Source organism: Poromitra crassiceps (genome assembly GCF_964638095.1).
Source record: "Poromitra crassiceps genome assembly, chromosome: 12".
Classification (NCBI taxonomy): domain Eukaryota; kingdom Metazoa; phylum Chordata; class Actinopteri; order Beryciformes; family Melamphaidae; genus Poromitra; species Poromitra crassiceps.
This window is the reverse complement of record NC_139632.1, coordinates 16960130-16983394: the sequence shown is the minus strand read 5'-3', so window position 1 is coordinate 16983394 and position 23265 is coordinate 16960130. Positions and strand designations below refer to the sequence as shown.

At 42.2% G+C, this 23265-nt stretch overlaps 2 protein-coding genes across 4 annotated transcripts; one reads left to right on the top strand and one right to left on the bottom strand.

Annotated features, from left to right (window-relative positions):
- Window positions 1-1424: 1424 nt before the first annotated feature.
- Window positions 1425-12657, bottom strand: LOC310786621 (MAU2 chromatid cohesion factor homolog; the record flags this gene model as incomplete). The annotated part of the gene is made up of 18 exons (XM_083647858.1): window positions 1425-3141; window positions 3303-3430; window positions 3588-3678; window positions 3992-4103; window positions 5544-5621; window positions 5770-5819; window positions 7357-7440; window positions 7564-7629; window positions 8570-8647; window positions 9201-9304; window positions 9973-10063; window positions 10212-10358; window positions 10636-10791; window positions 11085-11112; window positions 11281-11375; window positions 11650-11745; window positions 11987-12070; window positions 12424-12657. 18 exons carry the CDS (start codon window positions 12655-12657, stop codon window positions 3067-3069), a joined length of 1797 nt encoding a protein of 598 aa, XP_083503984.1. The 3' UTR covers window positions 1425-3066.
- Window positions 12658-13790: 1133 nt separating this feature from the next.
- LOC310786629 (mitochondrial coenzyme A transporter SLC25A42-like) lies at window positions 13791-21844 on the top strand. Of its 3 annotated transcripts, none has more exons than XR_014553229.1 (9): window positions 13791-14061; window positions 14461-14564; window positions 16607-16718; window positions 16952-16977; window positions 17575-17732; window positions 18287-18403; window positions 19211-19362; window positions 19827-20547; window positions 20578-21844. XR_014553229.1 is itself a non-coding variant. In XM_083647868.1 (9 exons), exons 2-8 carry the CDS (start codon window positions 14529-14531, stop codon window positions 20150-20152), a joined length of 927 nt encoding a protein of 308 aa, XP_083503994.1. In that variant the 5' UTR covers window positions 13791-14061; window positions 14461-14528; the 3' UTR covers window positions 20153-20196; window positions 20286-21844. The 3 variants fall into 3 exon arrangements, 2 of the variants coding, with proteins under 2 accessions (XP_083503994.1, XP_083503993.1); XM_083647868.1 differs by having other exon boundaries at window positions 19827-20196; window positions 20286-21844; XM_083647867.1 differs by having other exon boundaries at window positions 19827-21844.
- Window positions 21845-23265: the final 1421 nt, after the last annotated feature.

Genomic DNA, 23265 nt, shown 5'->3' with positions numbered 1-23265 from the left:
TAGAAGTACATCTTGGTGCTGATCTTGGGACTACGCATCCCGGTAGGCGGTCCACGCAGAACAAGTGCACCAGGCAGCTTGTGAACTGGTGCTGCTGTTCTACAAAGTGGGGATTCCCATGGATATACTCACTAACAATACGCCCCTCTTTGTCTCCCAGCAAATGGCAAACCTGTGCAAGCTACATCACCTCCAAACATCATCTACCACCTGCAGACGGACAGCCAGAGAGGTTCAAACCCTGAAGAGATCGTTGCAGACGGTGGTGGTGGATACCTGGTCCCTCAAGCTCGAACTACATCCTTTGCCATCCAGGAGGTTCCACAGTTGTCCGCAGGCTTCTCCCCATTCAGGCTGCTCTATTTAGCCTGATAGTTGTGCTGTGGCAAGGGAGTCATGGGAGCAGCCTTCTCTTCTCTCGCTTCACCACTCACTCAGTAAACATGTCCAGGAGATAAGGGTGTGAAGGTGGGGACAACGCTCTTCACCACTGGGGTCCCCAGGGATCCTCAGAGGTGCAGATTCTGCACCCTCACAAAGGTTTAGGCTACATGGACATTTCAATGAACATTTTGAAATTCCGGCCCGTTTGGAGGCAGTACAAGGCCAATCAACATCATGACATTTTATAAACTGAGCATATCCAGGCTGCACTGAAAACAAAGCCTACAAAATTCTTTGAGTAATTATGTTAGTGGTTCTCAAAGTGGAGACTCTCAGGGCTACGAGGCATACCTGAGAATGTTCCAGTGGGTCCTCGATAAAGAAAAGCGTGGCGTTAATTTCACTCTAATTTTATTCCCTAGACAATTGCACAAGAGAACAGTTTTCCTAATTAGTGACTTCACTCTTCTCCATTAGGCTATGCCACCTAGACAGTTATGTCATTCTGGACTATATCAGATGTAAGAACAAAAACCGTCTCAAATGGGGAAGCCTGGGACAAGACCTTAGCACAAAAGGGAGTCCATGGCCTAAATGGATCACTTATTTGGGGGTCCTTCACATGAAAAGGTTTGGGAAGTCATGCATTACATCACCTCTCTATTTTGGTAGGAAAACAGGTTATGTAAAGACAAGCACAGTCTGGCAATGTGCCACATCGCAAAAAAAATGTCTCATGATCTTGCATGTTTTTTTTGTATAAGCATGAAATGTTTTGAGCTCATTTGCTCACGCAGGGAGTCAACATTCAATCAACCAGTGAAACAGAAATCTAAGCCACATGATACCATTTTGTGGAGTTTGTGCCATTGTATAGACTATTCACTTGTGCTTTGCACTTTGACAGTGCCACTTTCCTGTTGTAAACCACTTTGTAAAATGTTTTGATAGGTGCCATACAAGTAAAGTTAATATAGGAATAATAAAAGCATATAAAGTTTGCACACTGATGAACAAATCAGCAGCAAATTACCATTTTAATCATATTTTTATTGGAAAATTGTTGAAAACAATAAGCAATAAAAACAGAGGCATTGGATAGAATATGGCCAGTAATCAAGCTTAAACTGTGTCCTAACAGAGTGCCTTAAATACCAAGCATTGAGTTTGATTTCTACATAGGATAGCTAAAAATACATATCACACTTTACTAAATTGACTTTATAAAATGTCACTGTACAATAAAGGTTCAACAAGTTGCAAATCTATACAAACATACTGTAAAGAAAACCAATAACTATAACTATGAAGACAAATTAAAATATTACAAAATAAAATAAATTTGCTTTTTGAATATCTGAAGATTACTATAAGCTCCAAAAGCCTAAACATGATTTGTAAAACTAAATACATGAACAGGGATTCATATATTATGGAACTTCAAAAATATACAGGATTTTGTGTGTTTTAAAAAAAAGGGTGAGTGGCATCTCTCAGAGCCACCAAATGTTATAAAATTTTGAAGTATTTAAACATTGCTCATTGATAGGTGACACAACAGAGGCATCTTCTGGTCCATTAAAGAACTGCACATAAGGGACTAAGTACAGTCCATCTCTAAACAATGTACTGTAGTCAGTGTAGGAAATTATCCAGGGGCAAGGGCAAAATGCCCCAAGAAATCTAAGAATGACCCTAAAACCCATGATCAAGGGGCAAAAATTGCACCAAGATTTTTAGTTTTATTTTCATTCCCATCACTATTTAAGTTAACACACTTAGCACCTGCACGCTGGTTGCCAGAACACACTCACACAAACTGCAATGTTGTTCACACTACGCTTGAGCAAATGTATGCACCAATGAATTTTTTTTAAAGTGACCCCAACATTTTGTAAATGCCCCCACTTGTTAGACAGTGGGGGCAAGAATATATTAATTTCCTACACTGGCTATAGTTTCCAATCTAGCATCTTACAGCATGCAATTCAATTGATTAGTTTGTGAAAACACAGGACAAGATGTGTCTCTCCAATGTGGATATTGTGTAACAAATTATCTACCAAGTGTTCGTTTTTAGCAACTCAGGCCAGCAACAATTGTACAGGGAGCCCATATCAGTAACTTCCATGCATGAGGAAAAATAGCATTCATACAAAGAAAAGCCAAGCTGTCAAAATATTTACCAACAGTTACAAAAATATCAACATGAATAAATTAATTTCTTCTACATTTCTTCTACTGCCCCTGTATCTATCCCCTTTATTTTCCAATGAAAGGAAGAGAAACCTGGCTAATGCATTGAAGGGTTCTCGACATCTGAGGCAAAGAAGCCCTTGTGTAGGTCTCTGTGTGTCCTTAATCACCACTCCAATGAAGTGTGTCTACCTCTGCCCCTTTACCCAGCAAGCATCCACGAACAGCCAAAGTTTAGAACAGTAGTGGCAAATCTTTTTAGAGCAATTATTAACAAACTGACTATTAGGATGCCATTTCGAGAAGCTCATAAAGTGAAGGCCCCAACCACGTGAGTCTCATGTTCAATGAACCACGTGAGCCTCATGTTAAATCCGCTCAAATCTTGACTACAGTGGGTCCGGACAGCAGGTTATTGGGCATCCATCTGTTGCATGTGATATTATGTACCAGCTAGCGTCATCATGTGTGAGACAGAAGGGTCCCTCATAGCAAGCTTGCAAGGCTGGTGGTGGGGCCATTCTGGGCTTGGATCTGGACAGGAGGAGGACCATCGGTCCACTGAAAAACAGACACAAAGACAATGTAATTATGGTAATCCAGAACACAGACGCAGCCGAGGCAAACAGAGCAAGTGAGAAATTGTCAATCCAGTCAGGCAGTGGAGTCACAAGTGATAATGGGGAGCAATGATGTGTAAACTTGGAAGCTGTTGTACATACACTGATGAGGTTATGCTCAGGGAGGCTGCAGGCAGCAATGTGGTCTTGCAGCAGCTGCTGAGAGAAGTTCTGGTGCATCTGGGCTGCTTCATGGGCATCCATGGTGTTCCCCAGGGCTTTGTTCAAGTCTGCAAATACAACACAGAGTCAAAACCTTCCTTCAACTACAGCTTGTTTATCTTGTTGGCATCATAGATTTTGTACCGCAAGCCACAATGTGACGGAAAATCAGGTCTTTTGTCAATAGTGGACAATCCTGTGTTTTCATCCAAGTTCTTTATGTACCTTTCAACAGTGCTGAAGACCAGAGCTGAACAGACATGTCTGGGATCTTGCTGGCCAGCTGCATGGCTGGTACAACCATGTTGTTACTTTCCTGAGGAGAAGATGACAACTTGTCAGAGAACAGTGGTAGAGAAACATCACAGACCAGTGAATCTGGGCGAGGATCGCACATCAATGAAAATGACAGGATGAAAAAGAGATTTACATTCTCTGCACTGCCTTGACAGTTTAGTAAAAAATATACTTTGTCAACAAAAAAATATGTTTAAATAGAAGTGATATAAAACAAAGTAGACTGCAATCCGTTCATGTGCCTGGGAAGTAATCGCAGTGTTTGAACCCAATTCATAATTTGGCGGCGCCGGCGACCGAGTGAAAAGTGCATGTCAGGTATTGAGTCTTACTCTGTGGTTTCCCAGCACATAAAAGATGTGGCCCAGCAGAACCAGGGAGCAGGCAGTCAGTCTGTTCAGGTCCTCGGCGTTGGACATCTTCAGGGTTTCTCTCAGGAAACGTCTGCAACACAAAAAGTGAGAAAATCTGTCTGAGGATACTGAGGACATGCATCAATGGGGGTTTACCGCCTCAGTTTTACAGTTTATGCCATTTTGGCTCCACCATCTGCATCTGAACGAGGATGCGAACTAAAGTGACAGATACCAGGGCAGACGGAAAACTCAAACATCTAAAAGGTGACTGTCACCTAAAGGTGACTAGTTTGCATCCCTGCGCGGCGATTCATAAAAGCACACCGCTGCACAATAATTTCACTTGCTCTGGCAAGGCAATATGGTAACTGATTATTAAAAAGTTTCATAATAAACCAAATATGGTAAGTTGACAGCGTTTCAGTTGACTGTGTTTCAGTGCTGTCCTTGTAAACAGGTTTACCATATCTTCTCCCAACAATTTTGCCTAGCATGACGGGAATTGCCTGGGTCCAGACCTTCAAATCTGCCCACTTCACGGAGTTGAGTTTGGCTGCTCTTGGTCTGCCATCGTCATATATGCAAATAGATTTTCTCCGTTTGACACCAAGGCTGAGCCAATGAGCGCCGAGGGCGACTAACAATTGGCCAATCAGTGTCAATAAACAGCCCAATGGGCGGGACTAAGCCGTTGTCACGCGCGGTTGTGAAGACTGCGCCGAGGAATAACAATGGTTGCGACCGTTCTCTGCTGTCGAGGCTGTTTTAAATTGATTACAAGAACCAATTACTTTGAAATCCGAACGGCACACTGCTTGGAAGGCATTTATTCAAAGGGGAGATGTGTTTTTTTTTTCATTCCCCTGACTGCAGTAACTAACCTAAGATTCAGGCCAATATAGTTGGACTTGGTCTCTAGTGATTGGTTGGAATTCCCCTGGGGCGATCCCGCCATAGAAATACCTCAGAGTGCAATCTCAGACTAGAAGATGGAAATGAGTATACGAGTTGACAATTCACTCTGAATATCAAGCTAGGACACGACCTCTTCTCTTAATAATGCTGCCAAGAACTCATACTTTCTTTGCCTTTCTGGCATATCTACTTTGTGATGCATTGTGCTAGCACATGGGTGTGGATGATCAGGGGGGTGTTTCATATGCAAAACTGCATTTACATATTGATTTTCATTGGCTTTCACTTGGGCCACCGTGGACGATAACACGCAAAGTATCTCTGTAGCAGCAACATTATGAATCGCCTCAAATTCCTGCGCTTCAGATTTAGTGCTGCAACAACGAACGCTGGTACAGCTGAGTTTTATGACTACACATCACAGTGTGGACCATACCTTCACTATTCATAGAAAGTGCTCTCAATGCATTTCCATGTAAGGGAAGAAAACATCACTTTGATAAGTTCAGGGTGTGTGTGTGTGTGTGTGTGTGTGTGTGTGTGTGTGTGTGTGTGTGTGTGTGTGTGTGTGTGTGTGTGTGTTTGCAAGAAACAATGTGTGCAGAGTCCGTACTTGGCCTCATTGTAGCGTCCTTGGAAGAAGGACAGGAGTCCCCTGATGTAGAAGGCTGCAGCACGTAGACAATGGGAGCTGGATCAGAAACAGAGACAAGTGGTTCAAATTAGATTGTACAGGAGTTTAAAAATATATATATTTGTATTGTATAGATATATTAGCCTAATTACATAGTGAGAAAGAAAACATGCACTGGTGTTTGGCATTGTTTTGTCTATTTTACCTGACTGGGAAGTTGTGGTCTGGGTTTATTCGCTCTAGGAGACTGTACAGCTGGAGGAGTAATGAAAAGGAAATGAGTTGAATGAGTTTGAATATTAGGCAAATTCATAGTTCACTCTGAAGTCTCCTTTTAGGGGAGGGGGGGTAGGCTACATTCCCTTCAGATGGTCATGCTATTTGTTTCTGTGGAGTAGTCTAGTGGTTCTCAAATAGGGGTCCAGGGACCCCCAGGGCTCCTTGAGGGGGTTCCAGGGGGTCCCAAGCCAAAAGGGGGGTCATTTATTTTTGCTATAATGCCATTCATAAGTAACACAATGACTATTTTGGTCATGGGTTTTATACACTTTCTGTAATAAAACATCTAAAAGCATCAATCTTATTATCATATGGGGGACCGTGGGAAAAAACCCTATCAAATGGGGGTCCGTGGACTAATCTTTGTCAGTTTAGGGGTCCTTCATGTGAAAAAATTTGAGAACCACTGGTCTATGATATGTGTGAATAAGACAATCAGACATGTGTCTGGCGAAATCATCTCCATGAAAGCTGAATGGATGACTAAGATCACTGTGAAAGCACGTATGCAGTACAACCACAAGACCACTGGATGTTATGTACACTGGAGGAAAGCAAACAGATTTTTATAAAAAAGTGAACATGGAGTACATAACAAAGATACACTACTCCTGGAAAAGCTGCCACTAACCAATTCTTGTTGAAGTAGGAATGCCCCTTAACTCTTATGGATGGACGATGAATCGGATGAATGTGTACTTGTTAAAAAAACAGCAAGACCAAAAACATGCTGGCCTCTTGGATGGACATAATTTGGTCCTCTTGGTCCAGTCTAGTAGTAGCAAGTGCAGATGTAGACATATGGACTCAACAGAACAAGCAGAATGGCTAGTGACAGTTGGGGGCTGCTGAACTAGGGCTGTCAAAGAATATTCAATATAAAAATTAAAAGAATATTTGAATATGAAAATATTCAAATGTATTATTATTATTATTTTTTTTTTACATTTAACCAGGTAAAAAAAACTGGCCAAGAGGGCAACATAAAAACATATATCATTTTCCTGGTTTAAAAACATTACAAAAGTGTAGGCTACTACTGTATTAGTACTGACTGAATAAATATTTGGAAAAAAAACTATGTTTATGTTGAAATAATAAAAATGTTTATGTTCAAATAAATATACTAAGAGTAGTTATATAAGCTCTCTGGTTGTATTGGTTTGCCTTGCCAGGAACGCAAAAAAGAAGAAGTATTCGAATATATTCAAAAGAATACGTTTTGTTTTGAGGGAATATTCTAATACAATTTTGGGCCAATTTTGACAGCCCTATGCTGAACACATACACAAGGGAAACAGGGCACATACTGCATGCAGCCCGTCACTAGTAAATTGTCAGAAACATGGACTGTACTTGTGTTGCACTTCTAACTGACCAGTGCCTGGATGCACTGAATTATTGAATAACCCATGACTCAGATCAAATCAAGTGGTGTCTTATTTATGCATAACTATTTCAAGACTATTCTTTCCTTCATGGTTTTACTTCAAAGATGTGTTATTAAACTAACCTCCTGGTGTCTGGTTCCTTCCCTGATGTAGACGCTGGCCAAGTTGGTTACAATAAATGTCCATAGCTCCTGGTGCGTGGTGAGCTGTAACACAAACCCCAATTAGCACATACAATACAACACAGTACAATACGATACAATACAATACAATAAAGAGCTACATCCAATTACATTTGAACAGATATTTGTAGCCAACTAGGCACTCACCCGCAAGGCTGTGGTAAACTGTGCCTCTGCGTTATCCATACAGTTCACTGAGATGCAATACAGACCCTAGGGAATGAAAAGAATGTGTGTTACTTGTACCCGTTATAGATGTCAATTACTCACTGAAATACGGATGGGATTTCTTAAGAGCGTTTTTTTTAACACCATACACATTACCCGAAAGACAAAAACTATAAACATTTATTGTGCATTTTGATTACATTTTAGTTGGTTTAGTCTAATATTGTTCTTTTTCACAAAGTCCCCTTTTTATTTTTGTTTCCACTTTAAGTTTATTCCAATGTTTTTTTTACATCTAGTTTTTGTCTTAAAGGAACACTCCGTCCATTTTCAACCAGCTCTGTTCAGTACAAAATCAGTAGTATATCCGAAAACTGTAAAGAGTTTTGCACTCATTCCTTTAGTTTGACAGTTATTGAAAGTTGATTTGAGTTAAGTTGTGGACCAGTGATGTCATTTGTGCATGAATGACATCACTGGTCCACGTCACCCAAATCAACTCTCACTAACTGTTAAACTAACTGAATGCCTGCAAAACTGTTTACAGTTTTCGGATATACTACTGATTTTGTAATGATACAAAGCTGGTTGAAAATTGTGTTCCTTTAAGTTTCAGCTCACAATAATAACCTTGGTTCCAAAACGCATGCCTGTGTAGGTACAGGATCTACTCGGCTTACAGATTTGGCTCGCCCTAACGGATGTGCTCAGCTCGGGGTCCACAACGGGGTCTAACCCTAAACCTAACCCCTAACCCTGACCCTGATTCATATTTTTAATGTCCCTCATGTATGATAACATCAGTAGCTTAGCGTTAGCTAATCTAAAACTGTCGACCATTTTACCCACGTTAATCCCACCACATGCCTGACGTACAGCCAATCACAATGCTGCCCGAGCTGAAATTGGACCCGAGCCGAAATTGCACCGACAACCTGCTGCATGCTCAGTTGTACACACAAATGTTGAGGTTGAAAATACTCACTAATAGCGTGTGAAGCTGGGCAGCGTGGTTGGTGAATAACCTGGGGGACTGTTGGCACAGCTGACACACCTGGGAGATCTGGAGGTACAGGACAGAAAGTCGTCAGTGTTCACATTTATGCTGTTCCTCATTTTATTAATAGATGTGGCAAAAGCAAGCTTTCCAGGTGGCTGCACTTGAGGACTATAAGCCGCGGGTGTTTTAATGGTATTTTTTTTATTTTTTTTTATTGTGTTTTAATGTTTAATTACCATATGTAAGGGTTCATGCACAGAGGGGATTGTCGGGAAAGAGATGGCTGTTCCCATTTATTAACATTTCAACAAAACAACATAACACAACACCACCTGTGTTGTTTTTTTACAGTGCACACAGTGTCATACAGTGTGGTGAAAAGAGGGCAAGAGAGGAAATTAAAACTTATTATAGTTATATAGGATTTATAGTTAGAAAGAGTGCTAAAAAAGAGAGATTTTTTTTTTTTTTTGGAAAAAATCCATAGATAAGCCGCACCGTTATATAAGCCGCAGGGGCCAAAAAAGGCCAAAAAACGGGAAAAAAGGTGCGGCTTATAGTCCGGAATTTACGGTACTTAAAGTCAAGAAATGACCATGGATCAGGAGCATTGTACCTCTTGTAACGCAGTAGCCTTGTGACCTGTGACGAGTCTACACATGATGATGTGCTCCAGTAGAATGACTTGGAAGGTAGAGAGGATGGGGCTGCAGTCCAACACTGGAACAACAGACAAAATGGAGAAACAGCATGAGCAAGCGGTGTTAAATAGGGGCGTCCACACAAAAAAATCAATTCATGTAAGAATCGCGATTCTTATCTTCCAGGATTCTGAATCGATTCACAACTCCCAACAATCAATGATTTTTTCAATTTTATTTTTAGCATAACTTATTTTTCTTGAAGTCACTGAGAACTGAGAAATACTAAGCCGTTTTTTGTGTGCAAGTTAAGCATGAATAAATGTTATCATTTGTCTTAGGTTTGCCTTTGTGTGTGCTGTTTACATTAGTGCAATCAGTTGATACTATATATATATATATATATATATATATATATAGTATACACTTTATTCTTTCATGCCATAATTTGCTAAACCGCCTTTCTTCGCACACAGCGGACTTGAGTAGATCCTGAAATCTCCTTATGTACTTAATCGAGAATGAATTTTGTATCAGGAATAATTTTGAATTGAGAATTAATTGAATTTGAATAAATTGAATTGTGACCACAGGAATCGGAATTGAATCAAAAGATACCCAAAGATTCACACCCCTAGTGTTAAATATTCAAGCTCTCTTCAGCCCAAAAGCATGGCTCCACATTGCAGCTTCACTCATATTGAATGATTTTTGTGGAAATGCACAGGGAAAAGTGGAATAACTGACTTTTTAGTTTCTCAAGCTGCATGAGGGCCTTGTCGGTGTATTTCTGGGCCTTCTCCAGATAGCCTGCCTGCATTGAGTGCATGACCGTCACCTGTAAAATGACAGAATATACATTTAGCATAGAGAACCAATTAGCACAGTACTTCCTAATGCAGTCGAATGAATGTGTTAAAAACAACATACAGGAGACGATAACTTTCTGTAGCTTTCAGGTGGACCAGGAGGATAGGTAGCATTACCAAATATACGAGGACACACATATGCTCCTTCGGTAGCCAGTGGAAGAGGTCTGCTGGGTTGGTGGGCAGGATCTCGTCATCGTGGAGTGTAGAGATCGTCTGGATGCACTGCTGCAACTGCTTCAGACACGGCTTCACACTCTTCACCTGGGAAAAACATGACAATATATCCTGTCTCAGCCTACTGCATACTCTCATCTTCTTTGTTTATGTGCCAAAGTTTCCAATAAACTTTTAGTTGTTTTTGATAGCTAGATAGTTAAGCCTTTGTGGTACGCGTGCTACCAGGTGAGCCACCATTGCCCGGCCATTACAAATTCAATATGGACCCTCCTAAGCTGATCAACAATGCCCCCCCAGGCGTTTAGGAACATCATGTCCTCCCTCCTCTGCTTTTCTTAACCCTGTCAGACTGGATTCACACCTGTCCAGCATCCAGGTAGTGTGTGACCTGCAGGACCAGGAAGAAGACCCTCAGTGACTCCTTCTGGATGGGGTTTCCCTGCCAGTTCTCCACGATGGTCCCGCACAGCGTGAGCAGAGGATGCACCTCCCCCAGCTTCCTCTCCATTAGCAGCAACTGGAAGATAAGAAAACATCGGCATACTCAGTATGTGTTATGTTGCGTTCACACCAAGAGTGAAAATAGAAAATAGAAAAGACAAGTAAAATAAAGTGTTATTGTGTTGAAAGAATGAAAGCGTGGCGATTGTTCATACTGCCAAATAATTACGATACTTTTACACCAGAGTTACCATAATAAATATCCTTACTTGAGCATGGTGAATGGAAACGGTAGAAAAAGGCATAATAATACAGGTGCGAAAAAGGTTTAATTTTTTTAATTCCCAAAAAGTCAACCAGAAGACTCACCATTCCTTTACTAAGGAGAAACAACGCCCTGTAAAAAAAGAGCAGAGACATCAAGCCAACATCAAGTTAATCGAATCAACCAATATATTAATGGCTGTACTACAGCTGTATTGGTGGCCATGTTTAATAACACTGCCTCTAAAAGCCTTGTGGGGGGGTAGGGGGGGAATCAATAAAGGGAAAGGACAAAATGTACCTGGTGTATTCTGAGCCAACTACTCTGGCGTACTCCGCTCCAACACCCAGCAGGTCACATGCTGACACCAAGTCTTTCTCCAGTGTATGAAGTTGCTGGAGGAGATAATGAGGCAATAAGTAATAAGACACACACCTAAAAAGACTATTTAGACACAAGAGCCAGGTGAAATCTTCCAAAGACATTAACTAAGAGAAGCTGCGAGCAAATTGGTGTCAGAAAAGCTTATTACAACAATACCATTATGGTTGTTGTGCATCTCTTTTCAAAGTACTGCTAGCACTGCATCTGAAAATCAACTGAGTGAGTAAAGCAATGCAATAAAGTGTCTATCTATGCTCATTGGGACATGTTTATATTAACACACACCGCCAATTGGAACAGCAGCCTGCAATGCCAGTAAGGTGTTTGCTGTGATATCTGGATGGCCTTCCGCAATAAGGGCTTTGCAGAATCCACCAAGTTCTGAAAATGAATGAACAGAAATGAACGATATGAACAACTGTTTTGCAAGAAGCAATAAACATATCCACCCTTTCTTTCTGACACCAGGATCATCTCCTTACATAAAGTTAAACTTAAAGAAATCTTACATAAAAGTGCAAGCAATATTTATGTATAAAACGTTAATTTACAAAAACGTGTATTTCCAAATCCAAAGCTTGGCAAACCAAATATTTCAAAAAATTCATTAAAAAAAGTTTACCTGTTGGCAGAAGAGTTCTGACAAAATACTGGCAGCCTCAAATTTGACATCTTCAAACTGAGGGACCTGCTGCGATATAAACCACTGCAAAAAGAAAATAGATACAAAACAAACATGTTAGCACTAGCAGTGTCATATTGCCAGACGTGCATTCACTTTTAATCAGAAACTTTTCCATAAAGCGCCTTGACTTGACTTGGCGAACACCAGTAAAGACAGCGAAAGCGAGCGACTCGGATATTCAATAATAAAACGGTAGACAAACGGAATGCTAATTTAATCTAGCATTTCAAATTTCTCTAAATAAAAGTAACTTTCGACACGGGACAGCTATTTTAACACTTCCCCGTGACTGATTGCGCTGGCTATGGCCTTTGCCCATCCCCTCCGCTGCCCCATCCCCGCTCTTTCCCAGAGCGGCTGTCCCGTCTCCTCACCGCCTTCTCTAGGTGGCTGCGGGCTAGCTCGCTGTTCTTGGTGTGGTGGTAGAGAACCGAGCCCAGCTGGAGGTGCGTCCGGGCCTCGATCCTCTGCGGGGGCTTGAACTGAAACACGGCCTGGAGACAGTGCACACAGAGGCGGATTTTGGGCGGACTAGAGGTTCTGAAATGCTCTGCAAAACCGAGAAGGGCGAGGTACCAAGGCTCCGGGGCCTCTACGTTTGACGCCATTTTCCCCCGACAACAACAACAAGTTTTTCAGCGCTGTGGCGAGAGAGTCCAGGGTTGCCAGGTTAGGTCGCGTAGAACCCTCGACAAAGGTCGTGTCTACTCACTCAAGTTTTATTTTGGTGATGTAGCCTACACTAATCATCTTCAATCAAATGTGGAATTATTATGGATAAGATTTAGAATATGTGTATATACGTATTTGATAGGGCCTTTGTTGAAATTAATTACAGAAGAAGTGCATCTAGAGCAGAGGTTTTCAAATTGGGATTTGGGCCACCCCAGGGGGGCTCCAAACCGTTTCAGGGGAGGCTCAGTGAATGGAAGTGAAAAACATATTACATTATTATTAGCTACATTAGTTATCAAAAGGAGATCACATCGCATATAATAGCCTATGTGTGTGACGCCCAGAGTCAGAAACAAATACATGCCTTATTCAGACAGACCTTTTTATATAGCCTATTTGATGTAGTCTGAAGTCAAACAATATCAGACTATCTTGGCTCAATTATTGAGTGTCTGGGATCATTAAATAACACAATCACGATCCCATAGGCATATAGGAATTGTCAACAGGTGGGGAGGGAGTTCCAGGCTTTGTCTGAGGGCCGAGGGGTATGGAAGAGGCCCACAGTGTCAGACTTTGAGTTTGAAAACCTCTGATCTAGAGCATTGATTGACTATATTGTATGTCACTGATCCAGAGCAAATAACATTCAGAAACCTTTGTGGATATTTTCTTATAATGTACCTGAAACCAGGATCACACATTACAACTGCACTGGCACGGCTCCTGAACCGAAAGTTAGACAGAAGAACTGTCAGAAATTAACATGAGCGCCTCCAACTGAAACATTTTACTTTCATGATCCATTGTAGAAGGCTATAGTTGCTCAGTGAGTATGAGGAGAACACTAAATGAACAGTCAGGAAAAGCATCAATCGCTGCAAATAAATTGTGACGGCTCATTTGGGCACTAGCCCCAAACTGGCAACCCAATGTTGTAGCAACCCTCGCGATATTTCATCATAGTAACGGGATGTTCATGGGTATTGTAGTCCAAAACACATAGCATAAGCATACAAGCATATAGGTTGCCCTCGATCGATAAAGCCCTTGAAAAGCCCAGCCAACCAGCAACTACAAGGCCGGGGGGGAAAATCCTCGCAGACGCGTCTAAAAATAGGCAACCTTCTCCTACAGCGGCGTTTCCAATCACCTTCACAGAAACGTCAACAACTGCGTGAGACGTTCAGACACAACATAGCCAGCCAGCGTGTTGCTGCAAGACAAACAGATTGACCAGCTTCCAGTGAGCAAACAAGAAGTGTGCAAGAATCTGGGTCGGACAAATAAATACCAAGCGGATTTTGCAAACACGGGCTTCCGTCTTTTGGAGGAAGGTAATAAATCGCAGTCTGTTAACAAAGAAATTATCTTGATTTAGTATTGCTACTAAGTTGCCACAGGCCTGTTTGATTATTATTCTGATGTTGTGGTGCGCACTGCGCAGTTGATTCATTTGAGGTGTGGCAGAAGTTCGTCCACATCTGTTTTAGTTAGTTCATTGCATTTGAGTATAATTAGACAAAGTATTTAGTGCTTTAGGACAAAATAACGCTGAATTGCACAGTGAGGCTTCCAATAGGTCATTGTATCTTGTTGTAATGTGATACCATGTTTACAGTGAAGGCTGCTTGTGTGGCAGTGCGACATGGCGTTCTGTTCCGTTGTGAAATAATGTGTCTTTAATTGTCTCCACTTCTTTTCATTATGTTTATTTGCATTCTGTTGTCATGCAGAGGTTCCCTGTCTCACTGTGTTGAGCTGAATGACGGTCTGAAAGCCTGATTTTCCGTCAAGGGCACATATGGCCCAGGACCACCACCAGAGCCCCCTGCCAGAAGTGAGTGCTGTTTGTTCCACTTATTTTGACAGTGGTATGCAGTGTGTTTTTAGGTCAAGTTGTCACAAGTCTAGAACACCATGTTGACGTTTGAATCATTGCAGTAGTTCTAATTCTAATGCATTTGAATGAGATGTAAAAGCTGTTAAAAATGTAGCCTTTGTGCTACAGATCTTGAATATCAGTATGATTTCATGATATTGTTCAAGTTAAGTAAACCACATTGTATGGCCCTCGGGCTGTCAGGGCTATTCTGGGGCTGTGGTACATGCTTGCTTTCGAGTACATGCCACTGTCAGAACTTTGCTCTAAATAGCAGGAAGGTGCCAGGCCAGCAGCAGCCGGGTCAGATCAGACTGTCTTTAGTTTACTGAGTTATAGGCGACATTGACAGAGGAGACTCATGACAGCTTACTCTAGCACCATAGGATGTTTTTCTAGAGTAACCGTTTTCAAATGATTGAAATAGTGAGTTTATCAGCCACAAAGTAAACCCCCCCCCCGAGATAAATGAGTTGCTTTTTATTAAAAGTTTGCTGAATGGATCCCTGTGAGCTAAGTGAGGTAGCTTGGGGATGGAGTGAAATGCAAAATTGGAGAGTTGCTATGTCATTCCCCACCAGCAATACTGCTAATCTTCCCTGGAGCAAAACACCCAACCCTCAACTGGTCCTCTGGTCAATTGGACAATTACCCAGAATAGAAGAATGTGGTTGTTTTAGGCAGCACACAGGTGTAACGGAAAAAGAGCAGCTGTCCTCAGTTTGTAGCTATATGCATATTGGTAAATTGATTGTGTGTATAAATAATATTATACTGTGTATGTAAATGAGAAAAATCCTAACCTATGTCCTTAATCTAGGTCACTGAGTAAACAAACACCAGTCAGGTGGACTAAAACCTGTTGTATGCATTACAATACAGTTGCGAAAGACCCTGTTTGTTATTCATGCCAAACACTCCTTATCAGCTACTGAGACTGTTTATTGGGTCCAACGTGCCCTGAACACACACCCACACACGCATACGTGCTATAAGGGGCGGCTGTAGCTCAGGAGGTAGAGCGGGTTGTCCACTAATCGCTTTGGATAAAAGAGGTCGGTGGTTCGATTCCCACCTCCTCCAGTCTGCATGTCGAAGTGTCCTGCCAGCACCCTGCGTGGTAACCTGCCACCATCGGTGTATGAATGGGTGAATGTACCTACTGATTGTAAAGCGCTTTGGATAAAAGCGCTATATAAATGCAGGCCATTTACCATTTATAAGGAAGTACAGCTCGGTGTTCTCATCTCATGTGATTCTGATGTTGCACATGCTAAGTTATGTCACCTACATTGTTGACGGATATACTGTACCTGGGAGCACTAGTACTGATAAGCATTATGTGCTTAGCTGTACCTGACTCAGAATTCTGTCCATTGAATCAGATTTAGCTGTTCAATATGAATATTCAACTATTCTTTCTTTTTTATAAGACTCTGTCAATCAGAAAATCCATTGGCATGAGCTTTTTTGATTTGTTTGTTTAATTGGGAGTTACGGTATCAATGAGGATACCTGTACCAAAATAGGCTATCACAATCTATTGGGAGAAACCAAGCAATTCTATGTAAAATCAGACATTCAGCACCCCCATATAGCTGGAATGGAATGATCCTTGTTTTGCCATTATTCGACTGTGAGATTGGCATTTGACTCAGACTCCTTCGAAGGAATCGTTGACTATTTGGGGTCACCCCTTCTACGTGTGTGTGTGTGTGTGTGTGTGTGTGTGTGTGTGTGTGTGTGTGTGTGTGTGTGTGTGTGTGTGTGTGTGTGTGTGTGTGTGTGTGAGGATCAAACTTCCCCATAAAGAGAGAAAAATATGGAAAATCTTGCTGACTCAGCATTTTATTGGTCATAACTTCCTCACAGAGCTTGAAGCTTGAAGCTTAAGGGCTTGCCGTTAGCTTTTTAGTGGTACCGGTTTTGGAACGAATGGAAGTTGATGCAATGTCCTCACAAATCTTGCAACACAAATGTGTGTGTGTGTGTAAAACCAGGACTTCAGGCAGAGATGGACGGTGCTGGACTCCCTGCTGGGTGGTGCGTTTGCTGGAGCCGTGGCCAAAACAGTCATCGCTCCTCTGGATCGCACCAAGATCATCTTCCAAGGCAAGCACAAGGCTCCATAAACAGGATTTACAAACACATAATTTCTAGAGGCTTTCTGTCAATTTGAATTCTGTTGTTGATGTCATTAGAGTAAATCGTGTCATGTAACAGTTGGAGTTTGCCCCGACCGTTGTAACAGTGCTTAACTAGCTGCTAATCCTATTAGTAGATGTTTAGCCTGTATACATGTTGTTTAACTCTTGAGTTTCTCTTTCTCCCTTTATCTGTCACAGTGTCCTCAAACAGATTCTCTGCCAAGGTGAGTGCTCTCTCATCAATCAATCAGTCAGTCAGTCAGTGTCTCACTCCGTTTTTTAATTACTCACTGTACCTCAGTCACTCATGAACTTACTCAAGCTCCTAACTTTGGCACACCTGGGGCCGTATCCACAAACATTCTGAGTCCTCTCAGAGGGTTAGCAGCAGATGATGCAGATGTGTGTCCTCAATAAATGTCTTAACATTGTGATGACTTCATAACAATAGCATTACGGTAATGTGTATTTTCTGCATCTTTCAGCCATTGTCTCCCCTCCTTAAGAAACTCCTGAGCTCCTAAAAGTCCCCCTGTCTACTTTTAACAGTTTTCCACCTTAAGAGCTAATATGCTTTGTGAATAGCTTTTATCTTTACTAGGACTTACTTAGTCTTACTTTTAAGGGGGAATTCTTAGAAAATGTCCATCACTCTCAGAGTTTTCTCAGAAGTTCACCACGAGCACCAACTCTTAGTAGTCGGAAGTGTTGTGGATACGGCCCCTGATTTGACACTTGACTGTACAGCAGGAATCTCTTGAATGTGTTCTGATGGTTAGTAAATAAAAAGCTAAATGTCGCCCTGCGCTCGCTGTCCTCAGGAGGCCTTCAGGCTCATCTACTGCACGTACATGAAGGATGGGCTGCTCAGTCTGTGGAGGGGCAACTCTGCCACCATGGTGCGGGTCATCCCCTACGCTGCCATCCAGTTCAGCTCCCATGAACAGTACAAGAGGTTACTGGGCAGCCACCAGGGGAAGTGAGTAGACAATAATTGACATAGCAGCTCTGAACAGTCGTTTGTAGAAGACACCCTGCTGGAAATGACTTAAATGTTTAACCGGGCAGCCGCTGCATGTGTTGTGATCTCTGCTACTTGTTTGATCTTGTTTAGTTTGGTGATTATTGATGCACCAAATGTCTTTCATTAGTCATTTTATTTGTTGTTATTGTTGGAAAATGATCAATCACGGGCAGGTGATTTTAATATCAGCATGCAGTCTAATAACCAATATCATACTGAACTTTCAGTATCATTCAAGTCTCATTCAGTCAAAAGTTTAGACACGCATATTTTAGAATACCGTAATAATAGACATCAAAACTATGTAATAACACAAATGGAATTATGCAACGACAAAAAAAAGTGAAACCTTTAGATCAAAATGGCTTTAAGTTAATGACAAACGTACTTCAATCAGGTGTGTCCAAAGTTTTGATTGGCAGTGTACATATTTTAATTACATTATAATACTGTTGTACTCCAGACACACATGCTAACATGTAATTGAATCTGTGTTGTTCTTGTTTCAGAGCTCTGCCTCCCCTCCCTCGCCTCCTGGCCGGCTCGCTGGCTGGCACCACCGCTGTGATCCTCACCTACCCTCTGGACATGCTGCGAGCCCGGATGGCAGTCACTGCCAGAGAAATGTAGGCACCCACCTACTGTTACAGTCCCACAGCACCCACTGCTAAGAGCCAAGGGATTCCCCAGTCTCTAGTCCCATTTTCTTTTATTCTGATCACAGTAAAAGGGACAAATATAGAGCAATTTAATACACTAAATGTCACAAATTTGCCACATCACGGGTGTCCGGGTAGTGCAACAGTAGATTCCCTGCCTACCAACACGAGGTTTGCAGATTCGAGCCCCCGTGTTACCTCCGGCTTGGTTGGGTGTCCATACAGGCACAATTGGCCGTGTCTGCGGGTAGGAAGCGAGATTAAGGGTATGTGTCCTGGTCACTGAACTAGTGCCTCCTCTGGTCAGTCGTGGCGCCTGTTCAGGGGGATGGGGGGGAATAGCCTGATCCTCCCATGCTCTACATCCTGCCAGTGAAATTCCTCGCTGTCAGGTGAAAAGAAGCTGCTGATGACTGCACATGTATCGGAGGAAGCATGTGCTACTCTACAACTCTCCCCAGAGCGGTAGAGGGGGTGGCGCAACGACCAGGACAGGGAATTGACCAAGTAAAATTATGGAGAAAACGGGGGGGAATCTGAAAAAACTTGATTAAAAAATAAATAAATAGCCTCATCACATTGGTTTGATATTTGATGATATTTGATATAGAAGGGGATGTACTCTATATATCCCCTTGTACTCTTAAATCAAAGCATAAAATGTACTTCTTGTGTACTTCTTGTAAGTTGCTTTGGGCAAAAGCGTCTACAAAATGAGATCATTGTAATATATAGTGTGCCTAATGTCTTACCTGAGGCCCTTTTCCCCCACAGGTACAGCAACATCATGCACGCCTGTGTGCGAATCTCCCAGGAGGAGGGTGTGAAGACGCTGTACAGAGGCTTCACCCCCACCATCCTGGGTGTCATCCCATATGCAGGCATCACGTTCTTCACCTACGAGACCCTCAAGAAACTACACGCAGGTACTGAGCATGCTTCTCGCATTCAGTGGTGATCTATGTCAAATTTACACACACAGAAGTTAATTTTCTGTTACAGTACACTCACTACCGGTCAAAAGTTTGGACACAAGCATTCTTCTTATTTTGTACTGTTTTTTACATTTTAGAATAATAGTGAAGACATCAAAACTATGAAATCACACAAACGGAATTATGCATGATGCCAGTGACCAAAAAAGTCTACAAAAATCACAACTAGTAGCCACCCATTGCCTTGTTGGAAAGATAAAGGCTTTAGAAAGGAATTCATACAAATTTCAAGGTCACAATTGCTTTAAGCTCATGAGAAACAGTGGAATCAAGTGTGTCCAAACGTTGATAGTGTATACTGTGTAAACTCTCCTGTTATTGACTCAAGAGATTCAACTCTTTCTCTGACGTAGTTTCCATCCTAATTTGCTGCCATTCTTGCCCATCCTCTCCAGAGAAGACAAAGAGTCCCGCGCCGCACCCCCACGAGCTCCTGGCCTTCGGCGCGTGCGCCGGGGTGATCGGACAGTCGGCCTCGTACCCGCTGGACGTGGTGCGTCGGCGCATGCAGACGGCCGGCGTCACCGGCTCCACCTACAGCACGATCCTGGGCACCATGCGGGAGATCGTCACACAGGAGGGGGTGGTGCGCGGGCTGTACAAAGGTCTGAGCATGAACTGGGTGAAAGGGCCCATCGCTGTGGGCGTGAGCTTGACCACGTTTGACCTCACACACAGTCTCCTGCACAAACTGCACCGGACGGGCTGCTTCACCCACTGAATTAGTGACGGAGGAGGACGCAGTGACGGTGACAAAAATCACAGGTGAGACCGCCATGTGGGAGGCACGGTCAAGCCAGTCACAGAGAGACTATGAATGTATGGTAATAATAACCAGCCTGTCCACTCTGCAGGGCTTCAAGGGAGTGTCTGTATGTGTCGACATCGGGATAGCGGATCTATCTTGTATACAGCTGCACAGTATTGAAAGATTGGGTAAAACGCACAAGGTCCACACTCATCGTCCCTAGAAGATCTTTGTCAGCTGAGTGCGAGGACAAACAAGTGTCTTTAAATGAATCAGTCCATGGGCGTTTGTCTTGAGGTCATGGTGCCGTGACGTCACCGTGGTGCCGTGACGTGACCGTGGTGCCGTGACATCACCGTGACGTCACCGTGGTGCCATGACGTCACCGTGGCCCTTAGAGCCACTGACTGGAAATGTGTGGATAAGGACACTGGTTGCGTCATGATGGATGCATGTGGAGAATTTAGTTTTGTGTTAATTTGTGTTAATACAATAATGGCCGCACAACATTTTATCTTCAGCTTTATTTCAACTAAACGGTATCGGCGAAGAAAACAGTGTTTTAAGTGAGTTTTATTGCTTTTATGCTTTTTTTATTTGATTTCAATTGAAATTTTATTTTTTACTTGAATTCTATATCTCAGTTTTCTTTCTTTTGGATTATTTCCAGCAGCGTGATGGTTTAGCGTTAAATGCTGTGTGAGAGCAACTCGCTCATCATTAGTGTCACCTAATATAGCCATCCCTAATAAGGAAGTGATGATGTCATGGTTTATGTTTTAATTCTCTTTTTATTGAGGTGCCATGGTGGAATGAATGGAGATGGATGGAATGAATGATTGTGGGTCAGAGATCATGCCAGCAGGCCTGCACTGTTTCTCTGTCTGTTGTAAAGCACTGAGGCAGGGGCTTTTCAGAGTGGGATGCGGGCCTCCCCAGGGGGGCTCCAAACAGTTTCAGGGGAGGCTCAGTGAATGGCAGTGGAGAAAAAATGTATATACATTAGTTCTCAAAAGGAGGTCACATAGAATAGCCTAAATGTGTGTGATTTGGTTAAAGAGATCGTTCAGAGATATGTAGTTTGGGGGAATTTACTGTTTTTCCCACTTTCCCAGAGTCAGAAACATCTAAATGCCAGTACAGACAGACCTTTTTATGTATTTGGTGTAGTCTGAAGTATGTCAACAGCAATACCAGGCTATCTTGGCTCAATTGTTGAGTGACAATGAAATCAAATAATATAATCGGGATGGGGAGGGGGAATTTGTCCACGTGTCTGAGGGGAGGCCCACAGTCTCAGATTTTGAAAACCCCTGCGCTAAAGTATTGTGGTAAGGTTTTATATTGTCTAACATATGGAGGCAAATCAAGTATATGAGAAAAACATCGATACATATTTCAGATATTAAAATATGTGCATATTATCTAAGATATCCTTTATATTTCTTCCTGTGCTCACTTTGTTGTGGAGCCTCTGTCTGTGATGTCCATTGCCTTTGCTTGATAGTGAGGCACTGCTCACGTGAAAAATCCAGTTATGCCAAAGCACTCACCTTTATAACTGAGTTTCATGTGAAATAATGAGTCTTCATACTTTAATTGCTAACCTACAGTTATAAAATGCAATATTTCAAAGATCTATACATGTACTGTTGTTTTCAAGCAAAAAGGACTACTTGCAATAATAATAAAGGTGTCTTATCACTATTGAGCAATGAGTCAGTTTGTCCACTTGATGGAGCCATGTTACAGGCAGTCTGTCGCAAAGTGGGGTCTGGGGGGACGATGGCCTTGAGGGGGTTCCAGGGGGTCCCCATCAAAAAGGCTCATTTATTTTCACTACAATTCCAACCACAAGTAACACAATGACACAATGTATGACTATTTTGATCATGGGTTTCTTAACACTTTGTGTGTAGTAAAACATCTAAAAGTGGACTGGCCCTCCCACTCTCCTGGCCCTGTTATGCAGGAGCATGGTGTTGGGGTTGTTAGGCTGATTGGGTGCACTCATTGGGCTTAAGAAGACGTTCAGACCATTGTCTCACTCCCACCTTACTGATGCACCTTTTGTTCTGTTCGTTTGTTTTGTAGTTTGTGTTGTCTAGTCACACTAGTCTGTGCCTTAGTTTTAGTTAATAAATGATCTAACTTTTACTTTGATGCATGACTCGCCTGATAAGTTACAACCCGGCTCAAGGAAGTAACATGAGGTAAGGCACATGCCAAAGTAAAAGTTAATACAATAATTTATTAACTAAAACTAACCCAAAATAACTGCCAAAGTAAAATTGTATACAATAATTTATTAACTCAAACTAACGAAAAACAACTAGACAAACTACATTAAACAAAAAGGTGCATAGGTGAGGAGGGACAGAGACTGAAGGTCTTCTAGCCCAATGAGTGCACTGGGCCCAGGTGCCCAATCAGCTTAACAACCCCAACACCAGACTCCTGCAAGACAGGGCCAGGAGAGTGGGAGGGTCATCACAAAAGCTAGAATTCTATCAGATGTGCACTGTGGGACGAAATCATATCACATGGGGGTCCGTGGTCTAATTTGTGTGAGTGTACGGCCCCTTGATGTGAAACAGTTTGAGAACCACTGCCTGAGAGAAATTTGAATTTGAAGGCTTATTAGTTCCAATAGATATTTACTGATAGTGGCCAAAGGACAATTTATCCCTACAATTGTACAACCACAGCTTGGCACATTTTGTTCTGTTTTGAGTACAGATTTTGGTTTAATTACGTTGCTGCAACATCACAGCAATTTAAATTCTGTGTTTGACATTTATTAAACTCAGGGCATTTGCCAAATTTGAAATCCTTAAATAATCTAAGTAGAAATAGATGGCACTATCCAATATGTCATATAAGAGTATAAGTGCAATATATGACATATCAAGTTGATTAAATCATTTGTGAACTGCTTTGGTTTGAGAGAGCAGCCGCTCATTAGCTCCAGTAGGTGGCAGTGGTCAACAGCGGCTGGTCTTCCCTGAGCACCATACAGGACCTTGATGGAGGTTAGTTAGGGCTCTGATCACCTCCTGCCCTGAACTTGACCTTCACTCTGCTCA

What these genes read in the sequence shown, in the direction of transcription:
- LOC310786629 (XM_083647868.1), top strand. Translation starts at nt 14,529, where the DNA reads ATGGCCCAGGACCACCACCAGAGCCCCCTGCCAGAA. An exon ending in CACCAAGATCATCTTCCAAG is followed by an intron (nt 16,719 to 16,951) that starts GCAAGCACAAGG and finishes TATCTGTCACAG; the next exon opens with TGTCCTCAAACAGATTCTCT. An exon ending in GCAGTCACTGCCAGAGAAAT is followed by an intron (nt 18,404 to 19,210) that starts GTAGGCACCCAC and finishes TTTCCCCCACAG; the next exon opens with GTACAGCAACATCATGCACG.